This window comes from Aspergillus lucknowensis (assembly GCF_044049455.1).
Source record: "Aspergillus lucknowensis strain CBS 449.75 chromosome Unknown BJX67scaffold_32, whole genome shotgun sequence".
Taxonomy (NCBI): Eukaryota; Fungi; Ascomycota; class Eurotiomycetes; order Eurotiales; family Aspergillaceae; genus Aspergillus; species Aspergillus lucknowensis.
Genome location: NW_027263576.1, coordinates 148,697 through 173,701, shown reverse-complemented (window position 1 = coordinate 173,701; position 25,005 = coordinate 148,697). Strand labels below are relative to the sequence as shown.

General features: G+C 52.7%; 14 protein-coding genes across 14 annotated transcripts; 8 read left to right on the top strand and 6 right to left on the bottom strand.

Annotated features, from left to right (window-relative positions):
* Positions 1–189: 189 nt before the first annotated feature.
* Positions 190–726, top strand: BJX67DRAFT_382877 (mitochondrial 37S ribosomal protein bS6m; the record flags this gene model as incomplete). The annotated part of the gene is made up of 3 exons (XM_071033321.1): positions 190–213; positions 279–310; positions 417–726. The coding sequence occupies 3 exons, from the start codon at positions 190–192 to the stop codon at positions 724–726; spliced, it is 366 nt and encodes a 121-aa protein (XP_070884373.1).
* Positions 727–1,262: 536 nt separating this feature from the next.
* BJX67DRAFT_373254 (acyl-CoA thioesterase) lies at positions 1,263–2,387 on the top strand (the record flags this gene model as incomplete). The annotated part of the gene is made up of 2 exons (XM_071031368.1): positions 1,263–1,496; positions 1,548–2,387. 2 exons carry the CDS (start codon positions 1,263–1,265, stop codon positions 2,385–2,387), a joined length of 1,074 nt encoding a protein of 357 aa, XP_070884372.1.
* A 154-nt stretch (positions 2,388–2,541) lies between these two features.
* On the bottom strand, positions 2,542–3,036 carry BJX67DRAFT_382875 (putative quinol monooxygenase; the record flags this gene model as incomplete). Its single annotated transcript, XM_071033320.1, has 3 exons — positions 2,542–2,689; positions 2,775–2,887; positions 2,974–3,036. The coding sequence occupies 3 exons, from the start codon at positions 3,034–3,036 to the stop codon at positions 2,542–2,544; spliced, it is 324 nt and encodes a 107-aa protein (XP_070884371.1).
* An 848-nt stretch (positions 3,037–3,884) lies between these two features.
* Positions 3,885–5,396, top strand: BJX67DRAFT_373253 (uncharacterized protein; the record flags this gene model as incomplete). The annotated part of the gene is made up of 3 exons (XM_071031367.1): positions 3,885–3,926; positions 4,039–4,187; positions 4,265–5,396. 3 exons carry the CDS (start codon positions 3,885–3,887, stop codon positions 5,394–5,396), a joined length of 1,323 nt encoding a protein of 440 aa, XP_070884370.1.
* Positions 5,397–6,464: 1,068 nt separating this feature from the next.
* BJX67DRAFT_183527 (chitin synthase export chaperone) lies at positions 6,465–8,073 on the bottom strand. Its single transcript, XM_071025223.1, has 3 exons — positions 7,537–8,073; positions 6,868–7,439; positions 6,465–6,811 (listed from the first exon to the last, which is right to left on the bottom strand). Exons 1-3 carry the CDS (start codon positions 7,772–7,774, stop codon positions 6,626–6,628), a joined length of 996 nt encoding a protein of 331 aa, XP_070884369.1. The 5' UTR covers positions 7,775–8,073; the 3' UTR covers positions 6,465–6,625.
* Positions 8,074–8,180: 107 nt separating this feature from the next.
* BJX67DRAFT_183687 (uncharacterized protein) lies at positions 8,181–9,254 on the bottom strand. The gene is made up of 2 exons (XM_071025226.1): positions 8,963–9,254; positions 8,181–8,904 (listed from the first exon to the last, which is right to left on the bottom strand). Exons 1-2 carry the CDS (start codon positions 9,110–9,112, stop codon positions 8,374–8,376), a joined length of 681 nt encoding a protein of 226 aa, XP_070884368.1. The 5' UTR covers positions 9,113–9,254; the 3' UTR covers positions 8,181–8,373.
* A 1,357-nt stretch (positions 9,255–10,611) lies between these two features.
* BJX67DRAFT_183656 (uncharacterized protein) lies at positions 10,612–11,583 on the top strand. The gene is made up of 2 exons (XM_071025225.1): positions 10,612–11,131; positions 11,204–11,583. Exons 1-2 carry the CDS (start codon positions 10,791–10,793, stop codon positions 11,433–11,435), a joined length of 573 nt encoding a protein of 190 aa, XP_070884367.1. The 5' UTR covers positions 10,612–10,790; the 3' UTR covers positions 11,436–11,583.
* Positions 11,584–13,258: 1,675 nt separating this feature from the next.
* On the top strand, positions 13,259–14,601 carry BJX67DRAFT_183746 (uncharacterized protein). Its single transcript, XM_071025227.1, has 3 exons — positions 13,259–13,376; positions 13,766–14,178; positions 14,351–14,601. The coding sequence occupies exons 1-3, from the start codon at positions 13,374–13,376 to the stop codon at positions 14,481–14,483; spliced, it is 549 nt and encodes a 182-aa protein (XP_070884366.1). The 5' UTR covers positions 13,259–13,373; the 3' UTR covers positions 14,484–14,601.
* A 107-nt stretch (positions 14,602–14,708) lies between these two features.
* On the bottom strand, positions 14,709–15,902 carry BJX67DRAFT_183647 (uncharacterized protein). The gene has a single exon (XM_071025224.1). It carries the CDS (start codon positions 15,513–15,515, stop codon positions 14,796–14,798), a length of 720 nt encoding a protein of 239 aa, XP_070884365.1. The 5' UTR covers positions 15,516–15,902; the 3' UTR covers positions 14,709–14,795.
* Positions 15,903–16,756: 854 nt separating this feature from the next.
* On the top strand, positions 16,757–17,349 carry BJX67DRAFT_382872 (putative GPI anchored protein; the record flags this gene model as incomplete). The annotated part of the gene is made up of 3 exons (XM_071033319.1): positions 16,757–16,810; positions 16,872–17,005; positions 17,076–17,349. 3 exons carry the CDS (start codon positions 16,757–16,759, stop codon positions 17,347–17,349), a joined length of 462 nt encoding a protein of 153 aa, XP_070884364.1.
* Positions 17,350–17,496: 147 nt separating this feature from the next.
* Positions 17,497–18,513, top strand: BJX67DRAFT_183486 (uncharacterized protein). The gene is made up of 2 exons (XM_071025222.1): positions 17,497–17,983; positions 18,058–18,513. The coding sequence occupies exons 1-2, from the start codon at positions 17,644–17,646 to the stop codon at positions 18,420–18,422; spliced, it is 705 nt and encodes a 234-aa protein (XP_070884363.1). The 5' UTR covers positions 17,497–17,643; the 3' UTR covers positions 18,423–18,513.
* A 569-nt stretch (positions 18,514–19,082) lies between these two features.
* On the top strand, positions 19,083–21,733 carry BJX67DRAFT_382870 (uncharacterized protein; the record flags this gene model as incomplete). Its single annotated transcript, XM_071033318.1, has 2 exons — positions 19,083–20,617; positions 21,349–21,733. The coding sequence occupies 2 exons, from the start codon at positions 19,083–19,085 to the stop codon at positions 21,731–21,733; spliced, it is 1,920 nt and encodes a 639-aa protein (XP_070884362.1).
* A 1,200-nt stretch (positions 21,734–22,933) lies between these two features.
* BJX67DRAFT_183473 (uncharacterized protein) lies at positions 22,934–24,039 on the bottom strand. The gene is made up of 2 exons (XM_071025221.1): positions 23,844–24,039; positions 22,934–23,795 (listed from the first exon to the last, which is right to left on the bottom strand). Coding segments are annotated over exons 1-2 (771 nt in total). The 5' UTR covers positions 23,846–24,039; the 3' UTR covers positions 22,934–23,026.
* Positions 24,040–24,233: 194 nt separating this feature from the next.
* BJX67DRAFT_382868 (uncharacterized protein) lies at positions 24,234–24,563 on the bottom strand (the record flags this gene model as incomplete). The annotated part of the gene is made up of 1 exon (XM_071033317.1): positions 24,234–24,563. The coding sequence occupies one exon, from the start codon at positions 24,561–24,563 to the stop codon at positions 24,234–24,236; it is 330 nt and encodes a 109-aa protein (XP_070884360.1).
* Positions 24,564–25,005: the final 442 nt, after the last annotated feature.

Here is a 25,005-nt window from a genome sequence, read left to right as displayed (position 1 = left end):
AGGAAAAGAGGATGCGAGAGGATGAGGCCGGAGGAGGGCAGATAAAGCGCCAAGGAATCAACTGATAAGCGCGTCATCTCGGGAAAATCTTCGCCTGTGGCTTTCGGTGTCCTCAGCCCTTCTCTTCCCCGATCCGACCCCAGTCTGAACCCCACCTTGGACGTTCTGCCTTGCCATTCATTGTTGAAGATGTTGTACGAGCTGATTGCTGTCGTATGCTTGCCTTTTTGGATGATTTGAACCAAGTTCTGGCTGGTGGTTGCTGACTTCTTCCTTAGGTCCGTCCGGGCAGTCTTCACGAAGTTCGAGAGTACGTATCCCCGACTAGGTCAACACACATCTCCTTTAAACCGGGAATCCAACCGGAACAATATATGCGATACGATTGAGGACCGAATTCAACTGATGCGAAACAGAATCGCCCGTAATGCTGGCATCCAGGTCCTGCGGTCCGGTGGCGTAGTCCGCGGGTATACCAACTGGGGCGTCTTCCGCCTTCCCAAGCCCACGACGAAACATCAGGCCCGCTATACCGACGGTCACCACTTCATCATGCGTTTCGATGCCTCCGGACCTGTTCAGACCGCTGTCCGCCGAACGCTTTCGCTCGACCCCCGAATGATCCGCTTCTCGGTCGTCAAGCTTGGTGACAAGCTGGAAGAAGTCAAGGATGTTGAGGGCAAGATAGAATGGAACAATACACGCAGTCTATCAGACTCGATCTAATAATAGATATTCCAATGTCGACGATGGGTTTATGTACTAGAAGCCTGCTGGTTGGGGCTCGGACATTGAATTTACTGTTCTGGTTTGGGACGGAAGATATCACTGTATATTATCATCGGCATTAGCGGCGCACATGAATTTGTTTTCACCTCAGGCTGTTGGTTCGAGCAGTGACAGGGTTTTGGCTTGTTCCACGTGACGAGGGGTATTTTGATTGAAACATGCTCGAGAAAAGGCTCCGAAAGAAGTTACTTCTCACAGGCCATCGTTTATTCTCCGCACCCCAAAGTCGCTCCTTCAAGCAGCGTTAATCTTATCTGGCATTTGATCTGAATGGGCAATTTTACCTTCGGAACACAGCCATCAATCAAGCCGAGGCTCTTCCAGACCCCCAAAGACCAAGTGGAAGACATAAATCATCCCATTCAAATAAAAACTATCGTTGTTAACCAAGGGACCTAGTCGGTTGACAAGCGCGAATCTCCGATTCCCTCTGGCCTCGTGAAATCCCACGATCGCAAGCGCCTCAACGCACGATGGGCAAGAAACTCAGGAAATCGCCGGCCTCGTTCGCCGAGTTGATGGCCCTGAGACGGCTTGACACTCAAAGTCTCGTTCTCAATCGTGATGAGCCAGAAAAAGTCGAGCTGTTTGAGTCTACCGCTCGCACGTATCGTCCTGGTCTAGGCTCGCGCGCATTTGGTGGGCATGTATACGCCCAATCAGCTTATGCCGCATCAAAGACCGTGCCTCCTGGATTAGTGATACATGTGAGGCCCCCAACTCAACATCCCTACGGAATGAGCACTAACAAGACCCAGTCGATGACCGGAACATTCATCCTCCCGGGCCGTCATGACGTTCCGTACGTCTACATAGTCCGCCACCTTCGCGACGGAGGCGTGTACTGTACGCGGGCGATAGATGCAAGACAGGACGGTCAAATATGTTTCTCGGGTATTTGCTCTTTCAAGCGGGCCGAGAACCAGGATGGGTTTAAGCACCAGCCCCCTCCCGCACAAGAGCGATACCGCTCCATTCTCGCCGGCAAACGGCCAGAAGAGCACCCTGTTAGCCCGAGCGTTGACGCTGACTGGTGGGTTGACCAAGTTGCGGAGGGCAGATTTACTGAGGCCGAGTTCCCGGGTTTAGACGTCCGCAAAGTTGACATGAAGGAGTACAATGCCAACCGCGAGGTACAGTCGAGCCCAGAGAAATATCGCCAGCTCACTCTATACTCGCTCAAGGGATCCCCTGGGGAAGACTCAGTCCCGGAGGGGATAGAGGAGATACGGAAGCGTGAAGAATCGGGCGAGTTTGATAATCTGTATGCCTGTGCGCATATGTACTCGAGCGACAAAAACTCGCTGCTCCTTATCCCCCGCGCCCTGCGGATCAAGACCTGGAGCGCTATGGCGAGTTTGACATTGACCGTCGTGTTTCATCTGCACGGCGAACCGTTACGGATGATTGACTGGAATGCGGTCCTTGGTGATGCGTCGTCCGAACTACCGAAGAAATGGTTCATCCAAGAAGGGTGGACGCCCCGATCTGGGGAGAGCAGAGGTATGCACGAGAGTTGGCTGTGGAGTCCGGACGGTAAGCTGCTCGCGACGAGCTATCAGGACAGCATGTTGCGCTTGAATGAGACGAAGCTGTAGCCAGTGATATTTACTGGCTCTTATATAGGCGGCTAATTTAGCGTATAGATATATCAATATTTCCACCTAATACCACGCAATATATAAGTGCATTTTACACCAGCCCACTAACTTTGCCTCAACAACTTGGGCTCAGATTGTGTGGAGAGACGGCCTAAAGTTTAGCCCTACCCTCAAACCCTGCGATAAAGTCGGCCCTCTTAATCTCCGGTGGCTGAGCGAGATTTCCCGCTAGAGCTTTCCCGAACTGCTTGAAAGCCGGCGAAGACGCATGTTCCTTCAGATTCGCTGCGTCGGTGTATCTAGGCGAGGCGTGTTAGCGACATGCATCGACAAAGCTGCTTCATGGACCGCATAAGAGTGAAATATAAGGAGGAATGGGCTCACTTCTCAACAAACACGAACTCCTCAGTTCCCTGGGGCTGAAGCGCAAAGTAGATCTGGGTCTTTGGCTCATGGTCTTGGATGTACTTTGAGAGGGTTTTGAAGGCTTCAGCGACCTTTATACATGATTAATGTCATTAAGGATAGCTATTTCATAGGGTACATGTATCTCTGTGTTGGATCTGGGGTAGTAGGTACGCACCTCCTTGAACTTTCCCAGCTTGGGGACAAGTCTGACAATGTTGTAGATCTCTTTGGAGGACATTGTCTCTGTATCTTCCGCGAGACAATGGAGGATATCTATGAGCAGAGTAGATGAGGTTATGGGGATTTTTATAAGTAAGATGATATCGTTGAAACCAGGTAGAGATATATGGAAGTATCTTGTCTGGACTGTTTCGGGTGTTGCGAAGGTGGAGACGTAAAGATGCCGAGGCTGTTCGATCGTCTGGGGGGGATGGTTCCAAGGTTGGTGAGAAGATCACCAATATATGTTCTTCATAATTACAGCTCATCAAGAGCATGATTCAGGGTGAAGCTCGTGTACTTATCTCTAGCTGTGTGGGTTATTTGGTTCAGCGCCAGGGAGCGCATAATTGTAGTATCCCATCCAGTTTGGATGGGAAAAGACCACGAACGGTTTGCGTATCATCTTACGTTACCCGGTGGAATATCGAGCCCTACTAGTGAGCTCTAAAAGCCCGAGGGCTGTTGACATTACCTTTCCAAGGTTATCCCCTGCCATGTTCGAGAATGGCAGGTGGTGGCCCTCTCCAGGGCTCCAGTGCCCGGGGGCTGAGTGCGTGGCTTCCTCTTCTAGAGATTGGAGGGCCACGGCCGCCGCAATGAGCAACCACCATAGTGCCTGGCCTTTCCTGCCACAACATGAATTCAGACTGGCTGTTCTTGTCAATCAAGTCAGAGTCTTCCAGACAATAGCTGATCCATTCATCAACAAAGGTCATATCGAGGGAAGAGCTGACCATCACGTGCCGAGATTGCGTGTGACGTAACACGCGTGCTTATCTGGGGAATCGATCCACTGCCGCGCTTTCTCCATAAGGAACAACTGCGATGCTGAGATCCAGCGGAACGACGGCTTTGCCCCGGAAGATGAGGAAAACACTACTACTGGTCTTCATACATGGGTTCAAGGTGAGCCTCTATCGTCCTCACTTGGCGGTCCAGGAGCCTCACCCGCATTCTGGAAACGGCTTTGGATCTCACCCCACACTTACCGCTAACAGCATGTTTTCTGAGAATCCAGGGCGGGGATGACACCTTTGGTAGTTTTCCACAACAGTTGCAGGCCCTTCTTAGTCGCAAGCTCTCCGCCGTAAACATGGTGACCCTTGTCTACCCAAAGTATGAGACTCGAGGAAACTTGCAGGAAACTGTGAATGCATTCCGAGAATGGTACGTGGCCGGTTATCAAAACTTTTGTGCTCCGCCCGAATTGCCAGGAGAATGAAGAGCTAATCGGGCACGTGTAGGCTACAGAATCAAGTCATTGATTTAGAAGTCTCGAACCGATCGCCTTCGCCTACCGTTGACCCCTCAGTACATGTCTTCCTAGTCGGCCACTCAATGGGCGGAATCGTTGCTGCCGACACCCTTCTGCTCTTAGCTTCCGAACAGCCAATACCTCCCAGATCATACCCGCAAACATCAACACAACACCAGCCCGATGGAGGGAGGGAGAACGATAAGGCGGCTGCGGACAGTGCAGGCATTGGAGAGCCGGGTTCGTTTATGTTCCCTCATATCCAAGGGGTGTTCGCTTTTGACACTCCATACTCTGGAATCGCTCCTGGAGTGGTATCACATGGTGCTGAGGGCCATTATAAGAATATCACAACGACGTACAACGCATTCTCTGAGGTCGCTGGACTCTTCGGGTTTGGTACAGGTAACACTTCTACAAGCAGGGAGGCATCGACACCTCCAAACAATGGTCAGAAATCCTTGCCTCCTGCGTCCGATGACGATGCTGCAGCGACGCCGTCCTGGCAACGGTGGGGTCGGTATGCCATGTTTGCAGGCGCTGCAGGGGCTGTCGCAGCGGGAGGCGCGGCAGCCATGTATTCTCAACGTCAGCGATTGACCGATAGCTGGGGATGGGTCTCGTCGCATCTTGCATTTGTGGGCTGCTTAGCACGCCCAGCCGAGCTACAACAGCGTTTGTCTCAGTTATCACAGGTGCGGAAGGATCGAGGAGTCAAATGTGTGAACTTCTATACCTGTCTTGGAAAGAGCGCCCCGTCCCTGGTCGAGAACCAAAGCACCGCCCACGAGACGGGCAGGAATAAAACATCGTTCAGCTCGAAAATTATCCGTTCGAAACATCGTACTTTCTGTACGCTCCCAGAGAATGAAGAGGGACAAGGAAAGCCAGACCGTGTGGGACCGGGACTCGAGTGGGTCAAAGCCGTGAATGATCGGGCCACTGATGAGATCCAGGCCCATACTTCCATGTTTTTGCCGAAACAGAACCCGGCTTTTAATGAGCTAATAAATAATACGTGCACGGCGATGGTGAGATCTGTCGATAGAGGGTGGTACAGTACAGCTCAAGGACATGCTGCCGACAATGACAGGGATGAGGACGTTATTGCCATTGATTGATTTTTCCAATGGAGCCCTCAGATGTCGACTGTCTCAGATCCCAGGACATCTTTCCACAGTTCCGAGTCCGATGTCTTGTCACGCTGACAATGCTTCCCTCATCCCCCGATCGCCGCTGTTAACTAGTTTCTTTGGGGTAACCTTTGGACCGGAGGCCTGAAGATAGAGCTTAAGTATGGACCAGTATGGAGGATGAGGTTCTGATCATCCCACATACTACGCTGGACATGCTTGCATAATATGAACGGTGATGGACTATTAGCCGGCCTTAATCGTTGGGGGAGCTGAGTCCAACGGCCTCCATGCAGGAATATCTATCTGTTCATTTAGGGACGACGAGAAGGGGAGCAAGTATCTATCCTCGACTCGACCTAGTTTGCATTTTTTGGGATTATATACCAGGCGAAGTCATTCCACCGGGATAACCCTCTCGCCTATCGGAATTCTCATCACCAATCACTGCGGGCCGAAGAGTCAGGGTTCTCACAGTAGAGCCAGCCAGCCATCAGTTGTCGAGTCAGTCGTGACAACCGATTCCAAACCTAAGGGGCGTCGTCCCCTGCCAATTCCTTGCCGTGGAGGGGGATTTAATTAGTATTCGATATTTAAGCCTATATTCGATATACAGCTTCCAAAACCACGAGGCCTGGGCCTGGTAAATTTCGGCTAAATAATCTGATCTCCACTGCTCCTCTTCTTCTCGTCCGCTGGGGCCACGGGGAGCACGTACGATGTCGGGGGATATCCATGCTGCGGACACGCTTGGTGGCGCGGGTGGATGACGACTATCCAATCCACAATTTATACCTCAGGTGCTTGGCTGGGGAACTGCATTCATAGCGCCGGCTCGAGCTGTCGGGTCTATGTTTCAGTCACTGTTTACTGGGTTGTCAGGCAAGGCTTGTGAAGGCTTTCAGGAAATTGTGTGTCACATTAATTTAGCATCAAAAGAGGATGGCCATGGCTATGATGCACCGCTCATGAAGGAGACGGGCTGATAGGTATGTATTATGGCAGCAGAAAGTAATCAAGGAAAGATTGGGACGCTAATATTATAACCAAAAATTTTCAAGATAAAAGAACACGTCGCTCAGCGTCACTGAAGGGGGTTGGGATGCAAAGGTGTCAAACGCCATAATTGGGCTTCAAATATTTTGAGAATCCCGTCAGAAAATGCAAGTAGAAAGAAAAAACCAGGTTGCTTCAAAACAAAAACATAAATGCCAAAACTAGTATCCATGTCCATTGAAAGTGGATGCACGGTGTTGATACACACTCCCGGCGTACTCCGAATTCGTATCTTGATAGACCGTTGCTCGTCGGTCCTCATCAGGAAGCAATTCCTTGACATCCCAGTTGTTCGGCTTGATTCCAACCGAGAACTCCAGATCCTCCTTGGTGATATAATCCCAGAACTAGCCAATGCAATTAGATCATGCAGTGAAAGTTTTGTGGGTGGCGGACGACGTACCTTGTAAACCATCATAACAGCGAGCAGGTTACAGAAGGAGGCGAAGAAAAGCCCATCCAGATAGTGTTGGACTTTATCGCAAATCGTGTCGCCGAAGGCGTACAGAATCACCTGTCCGGCAATAAAGACCAAAACGCCAAACGAGATATGGCCGAGGGGCCAGCGGTCCTCGAGGGTGTTCAGCACCAGAAGCAGCTGCATGACCAGGTAGACGGCGATACAGATCGCGTTCACTATATATAGGACTGCAAACATGGCGATGGTATTCGTTGGACCCAGGCCTCCCCAGGACTTGAACGTCAGGATCGAGATCAGGAAGGAGACGGCGAACATCACGGTGGACGTTAACCGTAACAGCCAGACTGAAAGTGCAGTTCCATCCTCATACAGCTGGAATCCGACAAACCCGTTGACGAGAAGACTCGTACACAGCGCGGAGACGAGGCCGTTTTGGACAGCGACAAACCATGGAAAAGGGCCACTTCGCGGAGGAACCACGCCTGCATCAATGACCAATGAGCACATGGTGAGCGCCATAAAGATGTAGAAGAATGTGATAATCTCCTTTCGGCCTGCAAAAACCGGCGTAATATCATGTTAGTGGGGCTGTCTTTTCCCATAATGTTCCGGTGGGGAGATATGTTCCGGTGGGGAGATATCAAAACATACCCACAGCGGTGAATTTGGACCGAATATGCAGAATCATGATCACCGTCATCCCCAATGCAATGATGTGGATGAAGGATGCGCCACCCTCGAAAATGATCGTGTTGGCGAGTTCGACATTCCGCGCGTAGCAGTTGGGGATCACTCCGGTTGAGCCTGATATCGGTGATGGCGGGCCGACCAAAGAACAGAGAGGTAGCGATGCCTTACGGCAGATGGATTCGAAGTCGCCAAAACCCATGTTGGGAATGGGTTAGGCTGCGTCTCGTCTTCCTGGCTTGCTCGCTAACAAGGAATCTTTCGAGGCGCTCAAACACGGTGGCGGTTGGTTGAACTTGGGAAGTAGACACTGGGATAGGGGCCTCTGCTCCTGTCGGGATCGCAGCGAGCAGATTTTGGATTGAGTCCCAGGTAGAATCAGCGACTGAGCGTTGGACAAACGAGTGACGGCAGACAGGAATGAAGGATCGTGTGGATGCGAAGGTTCGACTGGGGAGATGATGAGACGGTGAGGCTGGAGGGGACGGTGCAAGTCTGCAGCTTTCGGAATCAGGGATCACGGGACCCGCTAGAGCCAGATCGGGATTGGGAGGCGCTGGGTTAAGTCTTACTTCTTTGAGACTAGCGCACCATCGGCCCCTGGGGAACATTTCGATCCATGGATGGGCCGATCATGGATGTCTTCCACACGCTAGCCGGAACAGGGAAGATGTTTACGCGGGTACAGCCAGCCAGCCCTGCACCCGCCCGAAGTCTGGAAGATTTGAGAAACTTCTAAGTGCAGCATGCGGACACGGAGTGCTGTCGATCCACACAGCCTTTATCCGATGAACTGGTGGATTATCGGGTTTCAGAGCTGAGAGAAGCCACTCGACTCCTTACCGGAAAGCCGAGCCTGACCCGCCAGAGCATCATTCCAAGAAGGATTTGGCGGAGAGCATCCTTCATGCATGCCTGCGTGGCGCGGGCCTCAGTCTTTGGCATGCTTCGGCTTTGAATCCCGCTCGTGCCGATGATGGCCGGCTTATCTCCCCACCATCCCCACTCTAATTCTCGAAGGTCGATGGAGAAGCCAGGAGGATTGTGGAGTCTCGACCACCAAAAGCGAGAGCGATGGGCTTTCAGGTTCCTGGACAGTTCAATCGCAGGTGCCGTCGAGTTTCTGAGCTCGTTTGGCAATTCTGTCAGCTGAATGATCTGATGAGGGATTGATGCCGCATTTATTACTGCCCCTCTGCTCTTCTCCTGTCCATTTACCATGAAATGAGGTCTGTACGATCTCGCGATGCTGGCCGTCCATGGAGCAAGCCCAGGTGATGATTTCGTCTCCTCTCTTGATCTGGGAAATGCGGCAGTTTCGCTACTTCTCGCCTGGCTGTGATCCTTGTCAAGAAATGGTGCCATACCGAACAAGTTGATTGCGTCTCACATTTGCATGGATCTCGCAACGTTCCTCGGAAGAAAAGACCCCGCCACAATGACGAAAGCGCCATCCTGCAACAATATCAGACTCCAAGCCTGGGGTTCCTGGACAGAAATCGGGCAATCTTGCTATGACTCTCTCGGTGCCCTGAAGCATATGATGTTCTTCGCAGGCCTCCGAGCGGCAGGATGAGGTGTGGCACGGGTGCGGGTGGCTTGCTTGTTTAATTGTGGCGAAATGAATGTGGACTCTTCAGGAGCCCTCAGAGGGAGAAAGATTCCGAAAGTGCGTTCACCACTCTAGTATTGTTGAGGACAAGCGCATCTCAAGCTCCTTTGGCGAGAGCCTCCCACAACATCGAGGATGCTTGGCCACGAGATTCATGTGAGCGGATTCTCGGAACTCCACGCTTTGAATGGTCTGTGGAGAGTGGGTGGGCTGTTAAGGTTCTTGATCAGGGGCTTTAACCTTTCTGGTCTCTGAAGGCGCGGAATGAACATGGCCGGTAGCCAATAGGTGTGTTCCCGACGCGAGATTTTCGCAGGACTTGCAACCGTGGCCACCTTTCCAATTGAATTGCACATCTTTTTTCTTCATTTTTCCTTTTTTTCTTCCAGCTTCGAGTGCTCAACGGCAGGCAACCTGGCCCATCTGCCTGACACTGGTAATCTCCATTCCCTGCTGGTCGCCTTGGACTTCTTTCCCTCCGGCACCTGAATGATAAGCGGGGGTCGCGCTAATATTGGACCATATCCGGACTAAGCTCTGCTAGCAGAATCCGAGAGACAGACTGTTGGTTGCTTAGTCTGCTTTGGAGGGTGTCCTGGATCAGCCCTTAGCAAAACTCAGGTAACTTTCTCGAACCAGCTTCCCTTCTTCTTCCATCTGGCACTGTCTCCAGCCCTCCTCCGGAGAAAAAAAGCCCTCGCCGAAGGTTTCTGCTGCTGACTGTGGGGCCGAAGCGTCCACTCCATGCACTGGTTGATTCCAGAAACTTACGGGTTTCTCCATTGATTAACCTCACGACTCACCCCGTCGATTCTGTTCCGCAACGCCATAGGCTCGTTTGAGCGACCTCCCTGAGACATATTTGGCCTTCCATCCTGTGGCTGCTGCTGGGAACGGAGGACGGTTCTTGGAAATGGCGATTCGACGCCAGACAACGATGGCGGCTTTTGATAAAATTGAGAACCTTCCCAACTTTGCACAGAAGTACCGTCCTTGGTGCGTGAAGATCCCAGCTAGCGCCACGTGCCCTTCAAGGCTGGAAACATCAAAAAGCCGTCGACACCTTGGAGAGACAGTGTCCGTCGATCTCCCACTGTTGTCCCGATCAAGCCGAACTGGCTGAATTCAGCCATGTTTTCTGCTTTATCGAAGTGGGCTAGCTTTCAACTCTGGAGTCCCACTCGGAGCTTCCTTCACAGCCCGCAGCCGCGGTACTGCTTCAAGTTCGATGAGGTTTCGGATGATGGCACGATTCTCTCCTCGAAGACGCTGGAGCCGTCTTGTAGTGGGGTCTTTTCTCGAGTTCAACTTCCGGTGGCAGTGGAAGAGGACATGTGGTTGGCCCAGAAGACTTATCATACTAAATTGGACATTGTAATAATAATAAGAGGAATAATAATAATAAACAGTCTTAAATAATAATACTCCCAAGAAAATCTCGAGAACGCAAGAAAAAAAATACTTCCAATCATCAGAAAACTTTTTCTCTTTTCCTTTCCCTCCCCAGTCGAGTAACCATGTCTGCACCTGGCTTGTGACGAGACCCCAGCTCATCCTTGATAATGGCAGTTGCAGGCTGGACCATGTCTGTTTTCGAGCACCCATTATGAGCAAAAGGTTCTTTAGTATATATTGCCCTTCTTTTCTCTGCTCCTTTCGAGGTCAAACTTCATTGTCTCTCCAATCACCCCGGAACCGCTGTTCTACCGCTCAACCCACCGCTATCCAGCGTTCGTTCCCACCTCTAATTGGAACCTCGTGGCAGTACTTCGCCCTCCTAGAAGGTGCACTGAGGCTACCAAACCGAACAACTGCGCCTTCAATCTTCTCATCATTGGGGAAGCAGACCGATCTACGCCTGGGCGGCCTGTTTGGCAACCATGTGCAATCATTTCAAGAACTTCTTCATCTACAGCTCTTGCAGCCAACCCAGTTCCCATATCATCCGCACGGAAATGGATGAGCCGAAAGAAGCTCGCTGCTCGAATTCCCCACACGACAGGTTCATAGTCGTCGTGGGGAAATGTCTTCTCTGCAGTCGACGCTGAGCAAATTGTTGCCTACTGGCGTACCTGCAGGACGTGGGAGGTTATGCCTCCTTCATGACCTCAGAGGACTAGAGGACTATCTGAAGCCCTGCTCGTACTTTACGGCCGAACTGGTTTATGCGTTTCGGTCACGTCATGCCACGCTCTCATCGACACTATGCTGGACGTTCGATCTACGGATTTTGATCGTTTTCCTTTTATGATACCTTTCACCTTCTGCTAGAAAAGTTGATATACACCACATCTTCGCCTTGTTTTGGCCGCTGGCTTGGCTATAGCGTTGTTATCTGCAGCGCTTCGGGGACACAGCACCCGGCTGGATATGTGTACGTTAGACTGGTGGGATTTCTCTGGCGTTTTGGATATTCTGGGAGTTGGAGACTGGACACATAGAGATGGGGTCTACTTTTTTTCGCCGTTAGCTCTACGAGTGGATTGGCTCTATGCGCGACTTCATTTCTGCTGTTATATACGTTCATGGATCTTGATCTTTCTTAACTTAACGGCTTGATCGTCTTCGGCTCTTTAAGCAACGAGTGACTTGGGCTGTGGTGATTGTCTTGTCCCGTCTGGACCCGTTGGCAAGCTCTAGACTGAACCATTGAGCAGTATCACATGTCCGGCACTGAGGTGCGGCATGTGCCCGGAGTTGACTCAGTATTGGTTCTTGGAGGACTGGAGAGCGGGAGGCTTGAGCGGATTCGTTTTCTGTGTCGTGGTCCGACGAGGAGGAGGAGGAGGAGGAGGAGGAGGAGCAGCGAGGAGTGGAAGTGGTGGAGGAAGGTGTCTGAAGACGCTGCTTCCCGTCAATTTCCTCTGCTCTATCCTCTGCTTCCACTCTCCCTCCTCGTTGTTTGGAATTCAGACAATGGCTCTCTGCAGAGGCACCACAGACAACGGCAATCTCACTCATGATTGCTGGTGACGCGGAGCCCGGCCATTTCTGCATCTTCCTGCCTGCGCCAAGGCCCCAAGGTTCCTAGTCGTATTGCATTTCCACTCTTGCCCCCCAGGACTGAGATGAAGAATTGCAGAATGGGAGTCCGTGCTCACGCTCATTGACCGGGATCGCGCGACCGGCACCTGCCATCCATACAGATTCTTCCAGATGAGCGCCGTTGTCGCTGGTCCTTCCACTGACTCGATTGATGTCACACACCGGCCTCGGCCAGTCGGAGTTTGTCGTTGAAATTGTGCGATCCTTGCTGCTGCAAGGTGCGCTCCGTGGATCTAGGTAATTTCCTTTCTTCGGCGTGGATGTCGCATTTCTTTCTTTCTTTCTTTTCTTTTTGTGTCTTTCTTCCCCAGTCGTAGGGGCTTGAGTCTATGCAATCTTGACCCAGAGTTACACATAGGGTGAAGAGCGACCGGTTCATGGGGAGCGTATCCACGGTCATTCGGTGCAGCCCATCTGGTCCCATGTTGCCGATGGTGGATCATGCCTCTGACAACGACAATTCCAGAAATAGATTGGGAACGGAATCTGGATGCGCATGAACTCATTTCCCGTTGGAGTTCGAGAAAAAGTACGAGGGGTACGATGCTCTGACAGGAGAGAGCCTCGCCGTCTCTCCCGGAGTTGGGCTTCTCGCCCACGAAGCTTCCGGCTCCTCCCACTGCGATTGCATGAGCGTTGGCGATTAATTTTCGCAAGAGTGCTTGAGGGCAGACCAATTAATTTCTGCTCGCGAATCACGGCACTTCCACAACTGCTAAGAATCCCTCTCAGTCACAGGAGCTTTAGACTATGCGCCAACGCCACCGATGGCTCGCAACAAACCAATCTGCTTCTCGGGTCGATCGCTCACTCTGCAGCCTCCCTTGTCCTGCAGCGGCATTCGAGCGCGCCATGGATTCTCAAAAATATCCCTCTTGCGTCCCGTGCGCACGAATCCCTTGGTGGATTATAAGTCATTGTCGCCCATGGCCTTGCTCGATCTTCAACCGACGAAGATGGACGAGACACAGAACTGTTCCAGCCGCCGACTGCGCGTCTTCCCTTTCCATCCAGATCCAGGGAAATATGCTGTCGGGCTGATCGGACGTCCATCCTGTTGGCCACTTGGCACCCTGTGGTGATACTTATCTTTCGTTTGCCGACGGTGCGGCGAGCGACCGTGAATCAATCTGCAACAACCCAAATGGTTAGTTGTCGATCGTCTCACCCTTCCTCGTGTACTTCAATCTCCGTGACGTTCCCTTTTCTCTTTTGTTGGTGATGACGCAGCCAAACTCCTCCTTCTTGAGCCAGAGTTCTCTTTTGGAGTCTTCGGTTGGGGACGACGGATCTTCCGTGCCACGGCCGAGACGTTTCATGACGATCACGGCTCTCATCCATTCCAGAAGAGCTGCTGGATCGGACACGGATGATCGCTCCCAAGCGTCGTGAGCTTGCACCGGGGGTGTTACACAGCGCATGGTTGCGGATGTTGGTTGCCGACCACGGAGGTATAACACATTCCAATAACCATCCTTCGGGAGGACACATCATCTGTCCTCGGCATCGACTAATCACAACCTCCGTTGAAAAAAGGAGAAGCTTTCCTGCCGATCGAACCAATCATTACGCAACCATGATCTCACGTCTTGCCATGCCCCGCGAGATCAACCCCAGAAGGTCCCCTCTGTTGACTTCAGAGCCTTTTTGTTTCTGTTCGAAAGGAGTCAACGAAGGGTTATCGGAAATGTTCCGAGCCGGAAAATAATGCGATTATCAGCGGGTTCACATGCGGAACGGCCTTCTTCCTCCGAATCCTTCAAAGTAAAGACTCCTGAAGAGAGTCTTCCAATGTGCCCAGAGCTTTCAAAGGCGAGACAAGTGTCCATCTTGCGTGCGGGTCCTCAAACCGACCGGCCGGCCCATCCTTCTGGCACGGCTAAAACCGTTGAACCCGCGCCATGCGCTCATCGGAACTCTTTAGGCTTTTTGCAGATACCGCAAACCAGGTACGCCTCTCTATCTGAATCCCCGGTGTGCAGAATACAGAGTAGTCGAAGCTCTGTGCGCAAGCGAGGATGCCGTGGCAGCTCTGAGCTCGGCTAAATATCGAAGACTCCGGAGTACTTATGTCCTGACTCATGATTAAGTCATGATTCGGCGCGCCGCCATCTCCAACAGGAACGTCATTCCTCTTCAGGGCATTCAACGAAATTTTTCACTCGAAGGAGCCAATATTTGTCCCTCGATTCGATGCTCCTCGAACTCCAGGGCTGTGATACCGAGTTTCCCCCTTGTTCCGCCTGTGCGCTAGAGCCAACTTTTGGAACTCACCCATGTCGGGACCATGTCGGTTACCTTGTCCTGCAGTCCATTTGGACTGAACGAGTAATTGCTGGGTTCCTGGGTAGTCTCCTACCTGTTCGAGAAAGTCTGTCTATCGTTCTTTAATTGAGTTCCTGGGCCTGAGTTGCTCCGTACACAGCGATAAATTGAGGCGTATTTTCACTCCTCTCTCAAGCCTCCTCACTGGGTTCGTGAATAATTAATCATAAGGTCGAAGTCGAGATTGGAGCTTCTCGGAAGAGCATTACTTCTAATCTTCTGCGTTGTTCCTGGGACTTTTTCACCCCATGACACGCAACTGTTCGTGCTCCCTCCTTCCAAACCCTGCCTTAACTCTTGTCTCGTAGTTTATAGATTTGGTTTGGGAACTGACTCGTAAGATCGACTTGTTTATGTGCCCACTTGTACGGGATGTGAACGACGTACTCCATACGCGTACCTTTATGGCGGGATCAGCGACATCCCTCGTACTATTCAGAATCAGGCCAACAACGAGATGCCCTGGTTCCGGTCGCTGCAGGGCGCCGGAGTATACATATGCGGCGCAGAGTCGACAATCGGGCAGGGCCTCCAGATCCAAGCCCTCGTGATGAAATCCACAATGTCTCGGGAGCGAGTCAGACCACGAACCGAAAGCTGACTCTCTGTGTCGATGCCAGTTCAGTCGAGAGGCTCCCGACTCAACTTCGATGTCCGTTCGTGGGTCGCGGTTGGGTCCCACCTGGCACTGCGATCCATTTCCCATTCTCGGACGGCCCACATCCCACGTTTTCTGACCCGCTTCTGTGCTGCTGCAACCTGCACCGGCACCTGCACCTGCATCTGCAGATGCCGAGGTCCACTCACTGCACTGCAGGCTCAGCGCTTTGCTCACGAGTCCAAGTCCGCGTCCGCCTCTGCCTCCGCGCGTATCGGGTGGGGGTGGGATTCCGGGGGCGAGGGTCCACAGGGCAGTCGGTGACTTGGTATGCGGCTTGAATTGTGAGAAGAGATCGGTCATGGGGCTGGGATTCGTTCCAAGGATTAGGTGGTAAAAGCTGAAGTTTGAGGGGTTGAGCAAGGAGTGAAATTGAGAGCTGGCGCTCGCTTTGCTGATCGGTGAGTGAGTGATATTATGACATGACCCAGCTACCTCGCGAGGTCGAGTAGAATCACCCCGTATTGAAGGTGTAATAGTTCGTCGAGCTCGAAGCCACCGCCATGCTCGAACAAGGGCCCCTCAAGTGAACTGGATTCAGACATGTTCATCATATCCGCGCTGAGCCGGGTGTGTTGCGTATGTCGAGTTTGGAAGGTCTGGAAGGGTGCTGCAGACTGAAGGACTTGATATCCTCGCTGGTTCTACATCGATTTGATGCCGTATATTCGCTGGAGTTGACTCGCGGTGCAGACCACAGTCGATAGAGCTTGCCATGTCGGCTCGAGAACAGGCGATGGAATGCGTTAGAGGACTCTGCTGCCAGATCAACTTAATTGCCGAATGTCAGCCTGTCCTGCTGCAGATCTTTGATCCTCCTCAGATCGGGTAGTGCTCCAGTTAGAATTAGACAGGGAAGTTCAAGGAGCAACTAACGACTTTTGGGCACAAGTTCCCAGCACTTGATAATCACGCTCTTGACCACATTAGAATCGTGTTCCCCTCTTTGGTCCACGGACTGGTCGGCTGGAGTTGAAGTAAAATCTCCCTGGGCCGGCTGACTGTGGCCCAGCGGCAGGTAGCTGCGTGCCATATTCAAGATACCAGTTCTGCCAGCGATCGTAGGATTTGGCAGGATGCTCAACAGCTACCATGGTACGTTGGAAAGCCACCGTCAAAGTCTATACATACATCCTCGAACAACTTGTCTCCATTGCCCCTTGGGGTTTCTGCCAAGATCCCTAGAGGCTTCAGCCCCTAAAGACTGCATGAGGACGACACAACCACTGCAGGTGGCAACCCTCGATTGACTCAAAGGATGATGATTGGCCAAGAGGTCGTTTCGGAAGTCCTGAGAGAGGAATCCTCCAATCAAATGCACCGATGCCTGAGAAAAGCTCTTTGAGGCGTTTGTCCAAGCCTGAGGCTCTCATTTCCCCTTGGGGATTTCAGGACTTAAAAAAATTTCTTTGGCTTGCCATTTGTTTTCTTCTTTTTCGTTTTCCAGATTCCAAAGTCACTCGTTATCGTCTGCCAAAATGCTCAAGTCACTCCTCCTCGCACCTCTGGCATCGCTCGCCGTCGCCAAGGACACAGTCACCTCGATGTTCATCCTCGACGCAGACGAGCAGCCGCTCGCCGCGTCGATCGTCGGAAACGTGCGTGATCGTCGTGATCTTCATGCAGTCCAAACCATCAGTTATTGATAAAGATTGACAGGACGCAACGGCAACAACATACAGCATCAACTGTCCCCCCGGAACACCCGGCGACGAATGCGGCATGGGGCCCGGGATGACCCTGATCGCGGCGGGCGAGACCACGAGCTACATTTTCTATTCTGGGGAAGCCTTGTACGTTCCGTCTTCGAATCTTCTCGAGTGAAATAAAACAGGGTAAATCGCCAACTAACATGACTACTAGTCAATACACGGCCGAATGCTCCGTCGGCAACTCCCGCGCCGTGTGCACCGAGAGCGCCGGGGGCTCTGAGGCCAATTTCCCCGGCGTGTCGACGACGACGACGGCCGTGAAGTTGATGCCAGTGACGGTGACCGCGGGCGAGGTTACCGAGACTGAGGCCGCGTCGCAGACCGGGACTGGCGACGAGCCGACTCCGACTGGTGCTGCTGGTCGGGTGGCGGGTGCGGTTGGGCTGATGGTTGGCGCTGTGGCTATTGTGGGTGCTGTGCTATAAGTGGTCTAGATGGACTGTCTGGATACTAGACTTGAAACTGTATTCCAGCTGTCTCAATAACAGGAGCCCTCATTCTCGAGTCTGGGCACCAGCTACAGCCAGACAGATAATGCCAAGCGGCTCCATTAGCTATTCATCCAGAGCCGAGAAACCTCAACCAGTTGGCAGGCAGAACGATTCCCCTTTCCAGCTCGACAAGGGCGCCGGCGTTCGTATTCATCTTGGCCTGGCAGGGCTGAACGCAAGACTAGATCGAATGTTAAAAGGAGGCTTGACCTATTCTCGCGACCCGTCATGGACTCCATCGTAATCGTCTCCTCCAAGATGAAGATACTCGTCCTCGCACTGCTTTCCACCCTCTCCACCCTCTCTTTCGCAGAGAGCAGCACAACCACCGCCCCGTCCAACGCCCTCCTCCGCCCCTCCGCCGGCGAAACAGTCACAATCGGCGACCTGTACACCGTCTCCTGGGCGCCGCCCCCACCACCAGAGGGTCCGTTGGCCCTCGAGCTCTTCGGCAAGGTCGCCAACGTCTACCAGATCCTCCCCGAGACGGAGGCGTGCGACGGGTGGCTGATGAATACTGACTGCGACAAATTTGATGTGACGATCCCCAGCGGGGAGACGAGTTATGGTATGTTCAACCCTTCTACCCCTTTCGTTAGCCCTGCTAGTCCTTATGTCGGTTTGGCTAAGTGTGACGCATAGTCTGGAACCTGACAGAACCGCATCCGCGGTACATGCGCCCCGGAGAAGAGAGATCGTTCACGCTGGGCCTGTACGTGGATAACCTTTCGTATGGGCAGCTGCCGCGGACCGATGCGCCGTGGAATTGGAGTGCGTCGTTTGTGCTTGCTGGGCAGACTGCGACTGCGACCGCTACTGCTACTGCTACTGCCACCACGACGAGTAGTTCTATGACGACGGCGGCGGCGACAGGACCTGATGAGACTGAGTCTGCGAGTCGAACGGATGAAGGTCCGACACCAACAGGTGGAGCAACGCCCCTTCAGGGCTGGTGGGGGATAGCTCTCACCGGATGGACACTGATACTCATTATCCTGTATTCTTAAGCACGACCAGAAGACACTCGCAGAATAATCACACGGAAGAATTCTTGACAACCCACAAAAATCTCAACCAGACTCAACCTATCCGGTGCCTTCAAGATGCGCTCACAGACTTCCGGGTCGTTCTCTGGTGTGTAGGGCATATGCCACTCCCCGCTCGGCCTGTACGAAGAGTCTCACTCCTCTAGTAATCGAAGCCCATGTCGGTGTAGGATACGCCGTACTCAAAGGGGGCATAGAAATGGTTTTGGGAGCGGATCATTCTCAAACCTGTGATGCTGGTTTGGATCGTCGTGGTGTTGGACCAGATGGCTCGCACCTCCGCGTCCCAGGAGCGAGGGTCGCCATCCAAATCGGGCTGCAATTGAACCCCGCAGAAGGAGCAGAATGTGTCCATGTTTCAATCTTTTCGAAAATCGTTCAGTTATTCTCAAAGGCAATGCTGGCCAACAGGATCCTGACTTCTCTGTCAGTGGACCGGCCAAGGCAGCAGCAGGCAACAACCCAACTCGATGAAGTCTGTCGCGTCTCGTCGCGTGGAAGAAAATACAAAGGATTTCAGTAACTTAAGAAATCAGTCTTCCAACCCTTCAGACCCACGAAGCTCGTTGCCATTCCTTGACCCCGTGTTACTCATTCCTCAGAATACAAGGCCAGCACGAAATGCCCCAGAACCCGTCAACACAACGCCTCCAATGGCGCCATTCGTCCTACGGGATATGGAAGCGCGATCTCGATGAATGCGAGATCTTTTATCGCGCGATGACAAGGAAAGAGAGCGGATGCTATCCCGTTACCGGGAGTGCCTCATTTACCGTCAAATCCGCTTCGGTCCGAGGTGAAAATGCTGTCTCCGGCGATGATAGCTCTGCCGTCGAAGATGCTTTCCGAAAAGCTTGGATCACACTGCGACATAGACATCCAACACTCACGTCGTGGGTGGCGCATGATGTCGAGAGGGATCGGTGGGTTAGGGTTTACCAACCCCAACCCGCCGAGCAAGATGATGACCATGACGGTCTCAAGGGAAAAAAAAACCAATGGCTCCAAATGACTTTCAAAGTAATCCGTACTGATGACGACGCACTTACATGGTTTAATCGCGACGCTCCCGATTTCAAACATCCAAGCGTCTATCTCCTCCACCATGCCGAAGACTCGTGGTCGACCATCCTCCGCTGCCCCCACGATATAACTGACGGCGTGGGCGTCCTCCATCTCCTTGAGCAGCTGTTCGTTTACGCCGCTCACGTCGTAGAGCAGCCTGCGAGGTCAGAGTCGGAAGATGCACTGTTCTGGACTTGCAGCGATTCCGGCGTGAGGCTCTCGCCCTGCCTCCGAGTCGCCGCTGGCATTCCGGAGACACCGTCGGACGCTCAATCGCGCCGTCTCGAGGATATCTGCGCACGGAATGGGGCGTTGTATAACCACGCTGGCCTTCTTGGCCTTCCCTTCTCTAAGGCTACTGCTGCAGATAGTGAAATTGCGTTGCATGGACGGAGGGAACGCATCGCAGTTACGGTCCCAAGGGAAGCCACAGCGCAAATCCTCCGTCGTTGCAAGACCATCGCGTCCGGAGTAAGTGTCACACACGTCTTCACGGCTGCACTGGCCCTCGTACTATCTGGGTTGCAGCCACGGAAGGACCAGTCGTACTCCGTTCGCTACGTCAACCACTCCATGATCAACCTCCGCCCGTACTGTCGCCAGCCATACAACGGTACCGATCATGCCGCTGCTGCGTACCATACAGTCTCTGCGCAGGCGTTGGCGATCGACCTCATCGTTCCTGGTACCCCTCCAAACAAGGAGGAGGAGGGACATGGCGAGGACAACCTCCGACAAATCTCTAGAAAGGTAGCAGAATTCTTCAGCTCAATCCGACCCCAGCATACCCTCACCGATGCAACAGACGAAGACTCGGACTCCAACTGCCCTGACCAGATCGCCTTCGCACCCGCAACATTCAAATCTATAACCCCTCCACCCGGGGTAAATCCGCATGCCGTCTCGAACCCGCCCTTCTGTCCCGTGCCACTCTCTTCAATTGGGAATATATCTGCTATAGTATCTAAGAACCACGGGGTCTTCGAAGTGGAACGTGTTTGGGCGGCTAGTGAGCCGACTGGGGCTGGCGTTGCGCTGTTTCTTGGGACGTGGGACGGGGAACTCGGGCTGTCGGCTGTTTTTGATAGTCAGTATCATCAAAGAGGTGCTGTAGACGGGTTTTTGGGGAGGGTTGTGCAGTGTGTTTGTGAGGGGTTGGGCGTTGCAGACTAGTAGTACTGGGGGTTATGTTTTTGTAGTAGTTAAATTTACGCGAGAATCTCATCGTCGCAACCCTGGTGCCTCATTCGACTGTTTTGTAAGCGGCAGGTGCAGCCCTGGACTGGAGCCCAGACCGAGGCTCGCCGTTTCCGGGGTTGTTTTAGAGCGGGAAAGAGCGAAGAAGATCCACGGATACCCGCGCCCATCGCAGTTGCCTTACGAATAAATTTTGCATTCGCGGACGGTGCAGGTGCGATCCATCCATGGATCAATTGTTTACCTACCCAGAGAGGAAGGCGCTATGGATCAGGGCTGCCCCTTAAGCACCAAGGCATTGCAGTTGATTCATATGAACTCGATCTTCGTGGGTGGCAGGTCCGAGCATTGCATGGACGAGAGTGAGCCGAAGGTAATCATCTCATCGGGTGTCCAGGTGCTGCACCTAACGTGGTTACGCCTCGTCCGCAGTGCTCATATTCATACATGACTCCGTATGCGTATGTGCACCAGCCCATGTACACGCCACAATACGCTTTGGACGCCTGGCTAGCGGTTAGGGCTTAGTGTCGTCTCGCCATGTTATAACAGATTACCCCTGCCCCAACCTGCGTAAAATATTTGCTCTGACAACACATTCCTTTCTCACATCTTACACGTACAGCCCTCCTCAAGTCTACTTTGTTCCTCGCTTCAGCAAAATGCATCTCAAACCACTCATCCTCGCCCTAGCCCTCACAACCAGCGCCCGCGCATACAAGATCCGCCCTTTCGCCAACAGCGACTGCACCGGCGCCGCAGCCGCAGAGGATATCACTGTGGCCGACAACACCTGCCGCGACACCAGTATCCCCGATACCCGGTCCTTCCTGGTCCTCGAGTACGGGGCTATCCAGCAGCGAGCTACTTTCTATGCAGCGGCGAGCTGTGCTGGCGGCGACGATGAGCGTAGGGAGTACTTTGCGGATGGAGGAAGCGCGGCTTTTGTTGTGGGAAATTGTGTGGATTTGGGCTTTGATGCGAGGGCTTGTTCTTCTTCTGCGCTTTAGGGGCGGGCTTGAGGTTGATAGTGTGGTAAGCTGGTGTTCAACGTCGAGAGGACTTCCAGCTATGCGGATAGGGATTGTTTCATGAAAGCACGGTTGGAACGAGGTATCTTCCGACAGAAATCAGATAGACATCTAAGTACAGGATATACGCGAGGATTGTCACTCCCTACGCTGGTGTCGATTTGATAACCCGAAATAAAACGACCCTATGAACATTCCGGTAATACCAGGAGTGACAAATGACAGCTTGCCACAGATCTTAGTAGCTCATCAAGCCACCGTCAAAAGCATCCCAACAACCGAGTGATGCCCCTTCTTGCCTGCGTATGACACAGGACTCTGACCGAAGTTGTCCGCCGTATCGGCCCTTACTCTTCCCGTCGCGAGAAGCAACCGAACAACGGCTTCGTGGCCGTTCGATGCTGCGAAGGACAACGGGGTACGACCATACGCGCCCCTGGAGTCAGCATCGACACCGCCATTCTCATTGAGAACCCGTACAACCGCTTCACGTCCATATGCAGCTGCCCAAGAAAGAGGCGTCCGCCTACCAACGTGTCTCGGATCGGGATCTGCGCCGTTCACCATCAGCAATCGCACAACGGCTTCGTGCCCGTTGGCGGCAGCCCAGCATAGTCGCGTGCAATCGTCGCCGTCGTTCGAGTCAATGTCCACTCCGGGGAGTTTCGTCAGCAGTCTAACGGCGGTGATGCTCCCATGTGCTGCAGCCCAAGAGAGCGGCGTCAAGCCGTCTCGATCTTTCGAGTCTGGTATAACCGTAGCCGAGTCTATTAAGAGCCGCATGGTACCCGTGTGTGCGGCTGCAGCTGCCCATGATAAATGTCTTCGACCCCTGTTATCCTGCGCATCTGCCTTCACTCCCTTATTTAGCAAGTACCCTGCAACAGCATCGTAGCCTCTGGCAGCTGCAAATGATATCGCGGTCCTGCCGCTGTCGCCGCTCGCATCTAGATCTATCGGTGCGCTCTTGAATAGAGCTTCGACCACCTCCATATTGCCGTGTTCGGCTGCCAGAGAAAGCGCAGTCCGCCCTCGGCGATCACTTGCATCTGCGTTGATCCCGTGGTTAAGCAGGAGGTTGACCATAGTAGGGCTAGTTTGGGCAATCGCAAATGACAACGCAGTGCGGCCCGCATTGTCTTTCAAATTCGGATCACATCCCGTTCGATGAGATATTTGGCAACACCTTCATGCCCTCCATCCGCGGCCCACGAGAGTGGCGTCCTTCCGTGGCTGTCCTTCGCATCGATAAGAGAGTTGTTCTTGAGCAGATCATCCAAAACCCATGTTAGTCCAAAATGTGCAGCCAAATGCACCCTGTAACATGTCTTGCTGCCCTCTACTATGGTCAGCCAGTCTGCCCTGCATGGCCCACAGAGCCTGGCTAGACGCTTCGACTTTAGGTGAACTTGAGAGGAATCTTGATATCAGCGAGTCGGGGGCAGCGTCGCGAGCATGGTGTCCCCAATAGCGCGACGCATACGAGTACAGTGCGTTCATCCGTAATCGCTGGTCGAACCCTCTCTGCGTTACGCAAAACCCTGTTTCAAATCGGTCATAAGAAAGATAGGTAACGCAGGCCGCAGTAATGTCATCCATCGCTTGTGGAAACCACCTGTCACGCGCTATATCAAAGTACTCCTGCGTTGTATAATGAACTAACCGGATAATATCTGTTTTCTTGTCTACCGTGACAAGGCCGGCACAGACGGAGATCATATCATCAATGGTGGGGATACTGTCCTTCTCGAGTTCGCATTCCCCAGTATTAGCTGCCAGTGCATGTTGTATCTCGGCCGTTCGCAAGGGTATTTTTGCACAAACTATCCAGGATAGAACTTTCCTTGCCAGGGCACAAAGGTCTGTCTTTTGCCTCATTACTCGCTCCATCGCATGGTCATAGGCCTGTGATAGGGCTCGTGGCTTGTTACTCTGCCATGATGCACGGTTCCGCCTGCTAAGCCCTTCCAGCGCCGTTTTGATGGCATTGGGATTCCCCCTGCCCTCGAGGGTCCTGAGATATAGATTTGCGAGGAGGAACCTAATTATGTGAGACCACTATAGGTATTTGCGGTCTTCGGATGCTTACATTCCGTGAGCAGCGTTGACAACCACCTGTTTAATATCCTCTTGCAGATCCGGTCTCTCCGAGACGAACCACGGAAATTAAGGCAAATGGGCCTGGATACAGCTTCGAATATCATCTCTGCCTGCCTTGATCTCCACTATCATCGCTCCTTCAAATATTCTCTCAATAGACGGATTTGGTCGCGACGTTATAAACAGGTTTCCGCAAGTTCTGCCCTGGATATCAAGGATTTCGACCAGGAAGTCAGTTCGAGCGGTTCCCTGACATTCATCGAGTGCGTCCACAACAAAGAAGACCCTAGTAAATGATTCTATCACGGAATTAAGAGCATTAGCAATTTCAGAGAGCTGAGGATGGCTTCTGCTTTCCTTGTTCCGCATGTAAAGGTCCTTAACAGGGGATGGCATTGCCTGTAAGCCCTGCACCAGCTGTCGGAGAACGCATGCTAACAGCGCTTTGGCGCTTTGTTCTTCCTGTCGTCGGATTGTCTTTAGAGCGGGAATACAGGTCATTGACGACAATAGAGGTGAGAATCGTCTTCCCTACACCTGGAATCCCAGGGCAATACAAGGTTGACTGGCTAACTTCCATCCATTCGCGGTACTCTTCACACTCTAGAAACCATTGTCCGGTCCCTGTCTGTCGGGTACTGTTGAGGTCGGCCTGTTGAGATTCGTACGTGGTTGTAGAGAGCCAGTCCAGAATAGCCGCGTTGACCATCGTGCTGCTCGCGCAGCAGACCAACTCGGGCAGCGCAGCTGTCTTCCAAGGTTACTTGTCGCCGTGGGCAGCAGACACAGCATTTACCGGTTCACCTTTACTGGAATCTCGCGAAAACACTACCTTTTGGTAGTATCGGAGTCCGAAGATATCGAGTGTTCTTCAGCTCGATTTCGCCCGCTGGAATATGAGGCAGGGGAGTGAGGTGCTGGTGACGATCTCCCGCACGTTGCTTGGAAAAGTCTCATCCACGACGTCAAGCAGGCGCGTTCTTCTCGCTTGCCCATGGCGTTTAACCCGCTTTTAGCCAACGCTTCACTTCATCCGCCGGAACCCCACAAGCAAAATGAGAAACCCCGGAACACCCACATTCTCACGCCAGACACGAAATCACACAGCCATCTCGATGTTCACCAGGGGTGAGGCCATCTGGTTGCATCGT

What these genes read in the sequence shown, in the direction of transcription:
- BJX67DRAFT_183527 (XM_071025223.1), bottom strand. Translation starts at nt 7,774, where the DNA reads ATGGGTTTTGGCGACTTCGAATCCATCTGCCGTAAGGCATCGCTACCT. An exon ending in GTCCAAATTCACCGCTGTGG is followed by an intron (nt 7,440 to 7,536) that starts GTATGTTTTGAT and finishes CGGTTTTTGCAG; the next exon opens with GCCGAAAGGAGATTATCACA. An exon ending in CTGTTATGATGGTTTACAAG is followed by an intron (nt 6,812 to 6,867) that starts GTACGTCGTCCG and finishes TGCATTGGCTAG; the next exon opens with TTCTGGGATTATATCACCAA.
- BJX67DRAFT_183687 (XM_071025226.1), bottom strand. Translation starts at nt 9,112, where the DNA reads ATGCTTCAGGGCACCGAGAGAGTCATAGCAAGATTGCCCGATTTCTGT. An exon ending in GTTGCGAGATCCATGCAAAT is followed by an intron (nt 8,905 to 8,962) that starts GTGAGACGCAAT and finishes GATCACAGCCAG; the next exon opens with GCGAGAAGTAGCGAAACTGC.
- BJX67DRAFT_183656 (XM_071025225.1), top strand. Translation starts at nt 10,791, where the DNA reads ATGAGCAAAAGGTTCTTTAGTATATATTGCCCTTCTTTTCTCTGCTCC. An exon ending in ACCCAGTTCCCATATCATCC is followed by an intron (nt 11,132 to 11,203) that starts GCACGGAAATGG and finishes TAGTCGTCGTGG; the next exon opens with GGAAATGTCTTCTCTGCAGT.
- BJX67DRAFT_183746 (XM_071025227.1), top strand. An exon ending in TTGCAGATACCGCAAACCAG is followed by an intron (nt 14,179 to 14,350) that starts GTACGCCTCTCT and finishes CATCTCCAACAG; the next exon opens with GAACGTCATTCCTCTTCAGG.
- BJX67DRAFT_183647 (XM_071025224.1), bottom strand. Translation starts at nt 15,515, where the DNA reads ATGACCGATCTCTTCTCACAATTCAAGCCGCATACCAAGTCACCGACT.
- BJX67DRAFT_183486 (XM_071025222.1), top strand. Translation starts at nt 17,644, where the DNA reads ATGGACTCCATCGTAATCGTCTCCTCCAAGATGAAGATACTCGTCCTC. An exon ending in CAGCGGGGAGACGAGTTATG is followed by an intron (nt 17,984 to 18,057) that starts GTATGTTCAACC and finishes TGTGACGCATAG; the next exon opens with TCTGGAACCTGACAGAACCG.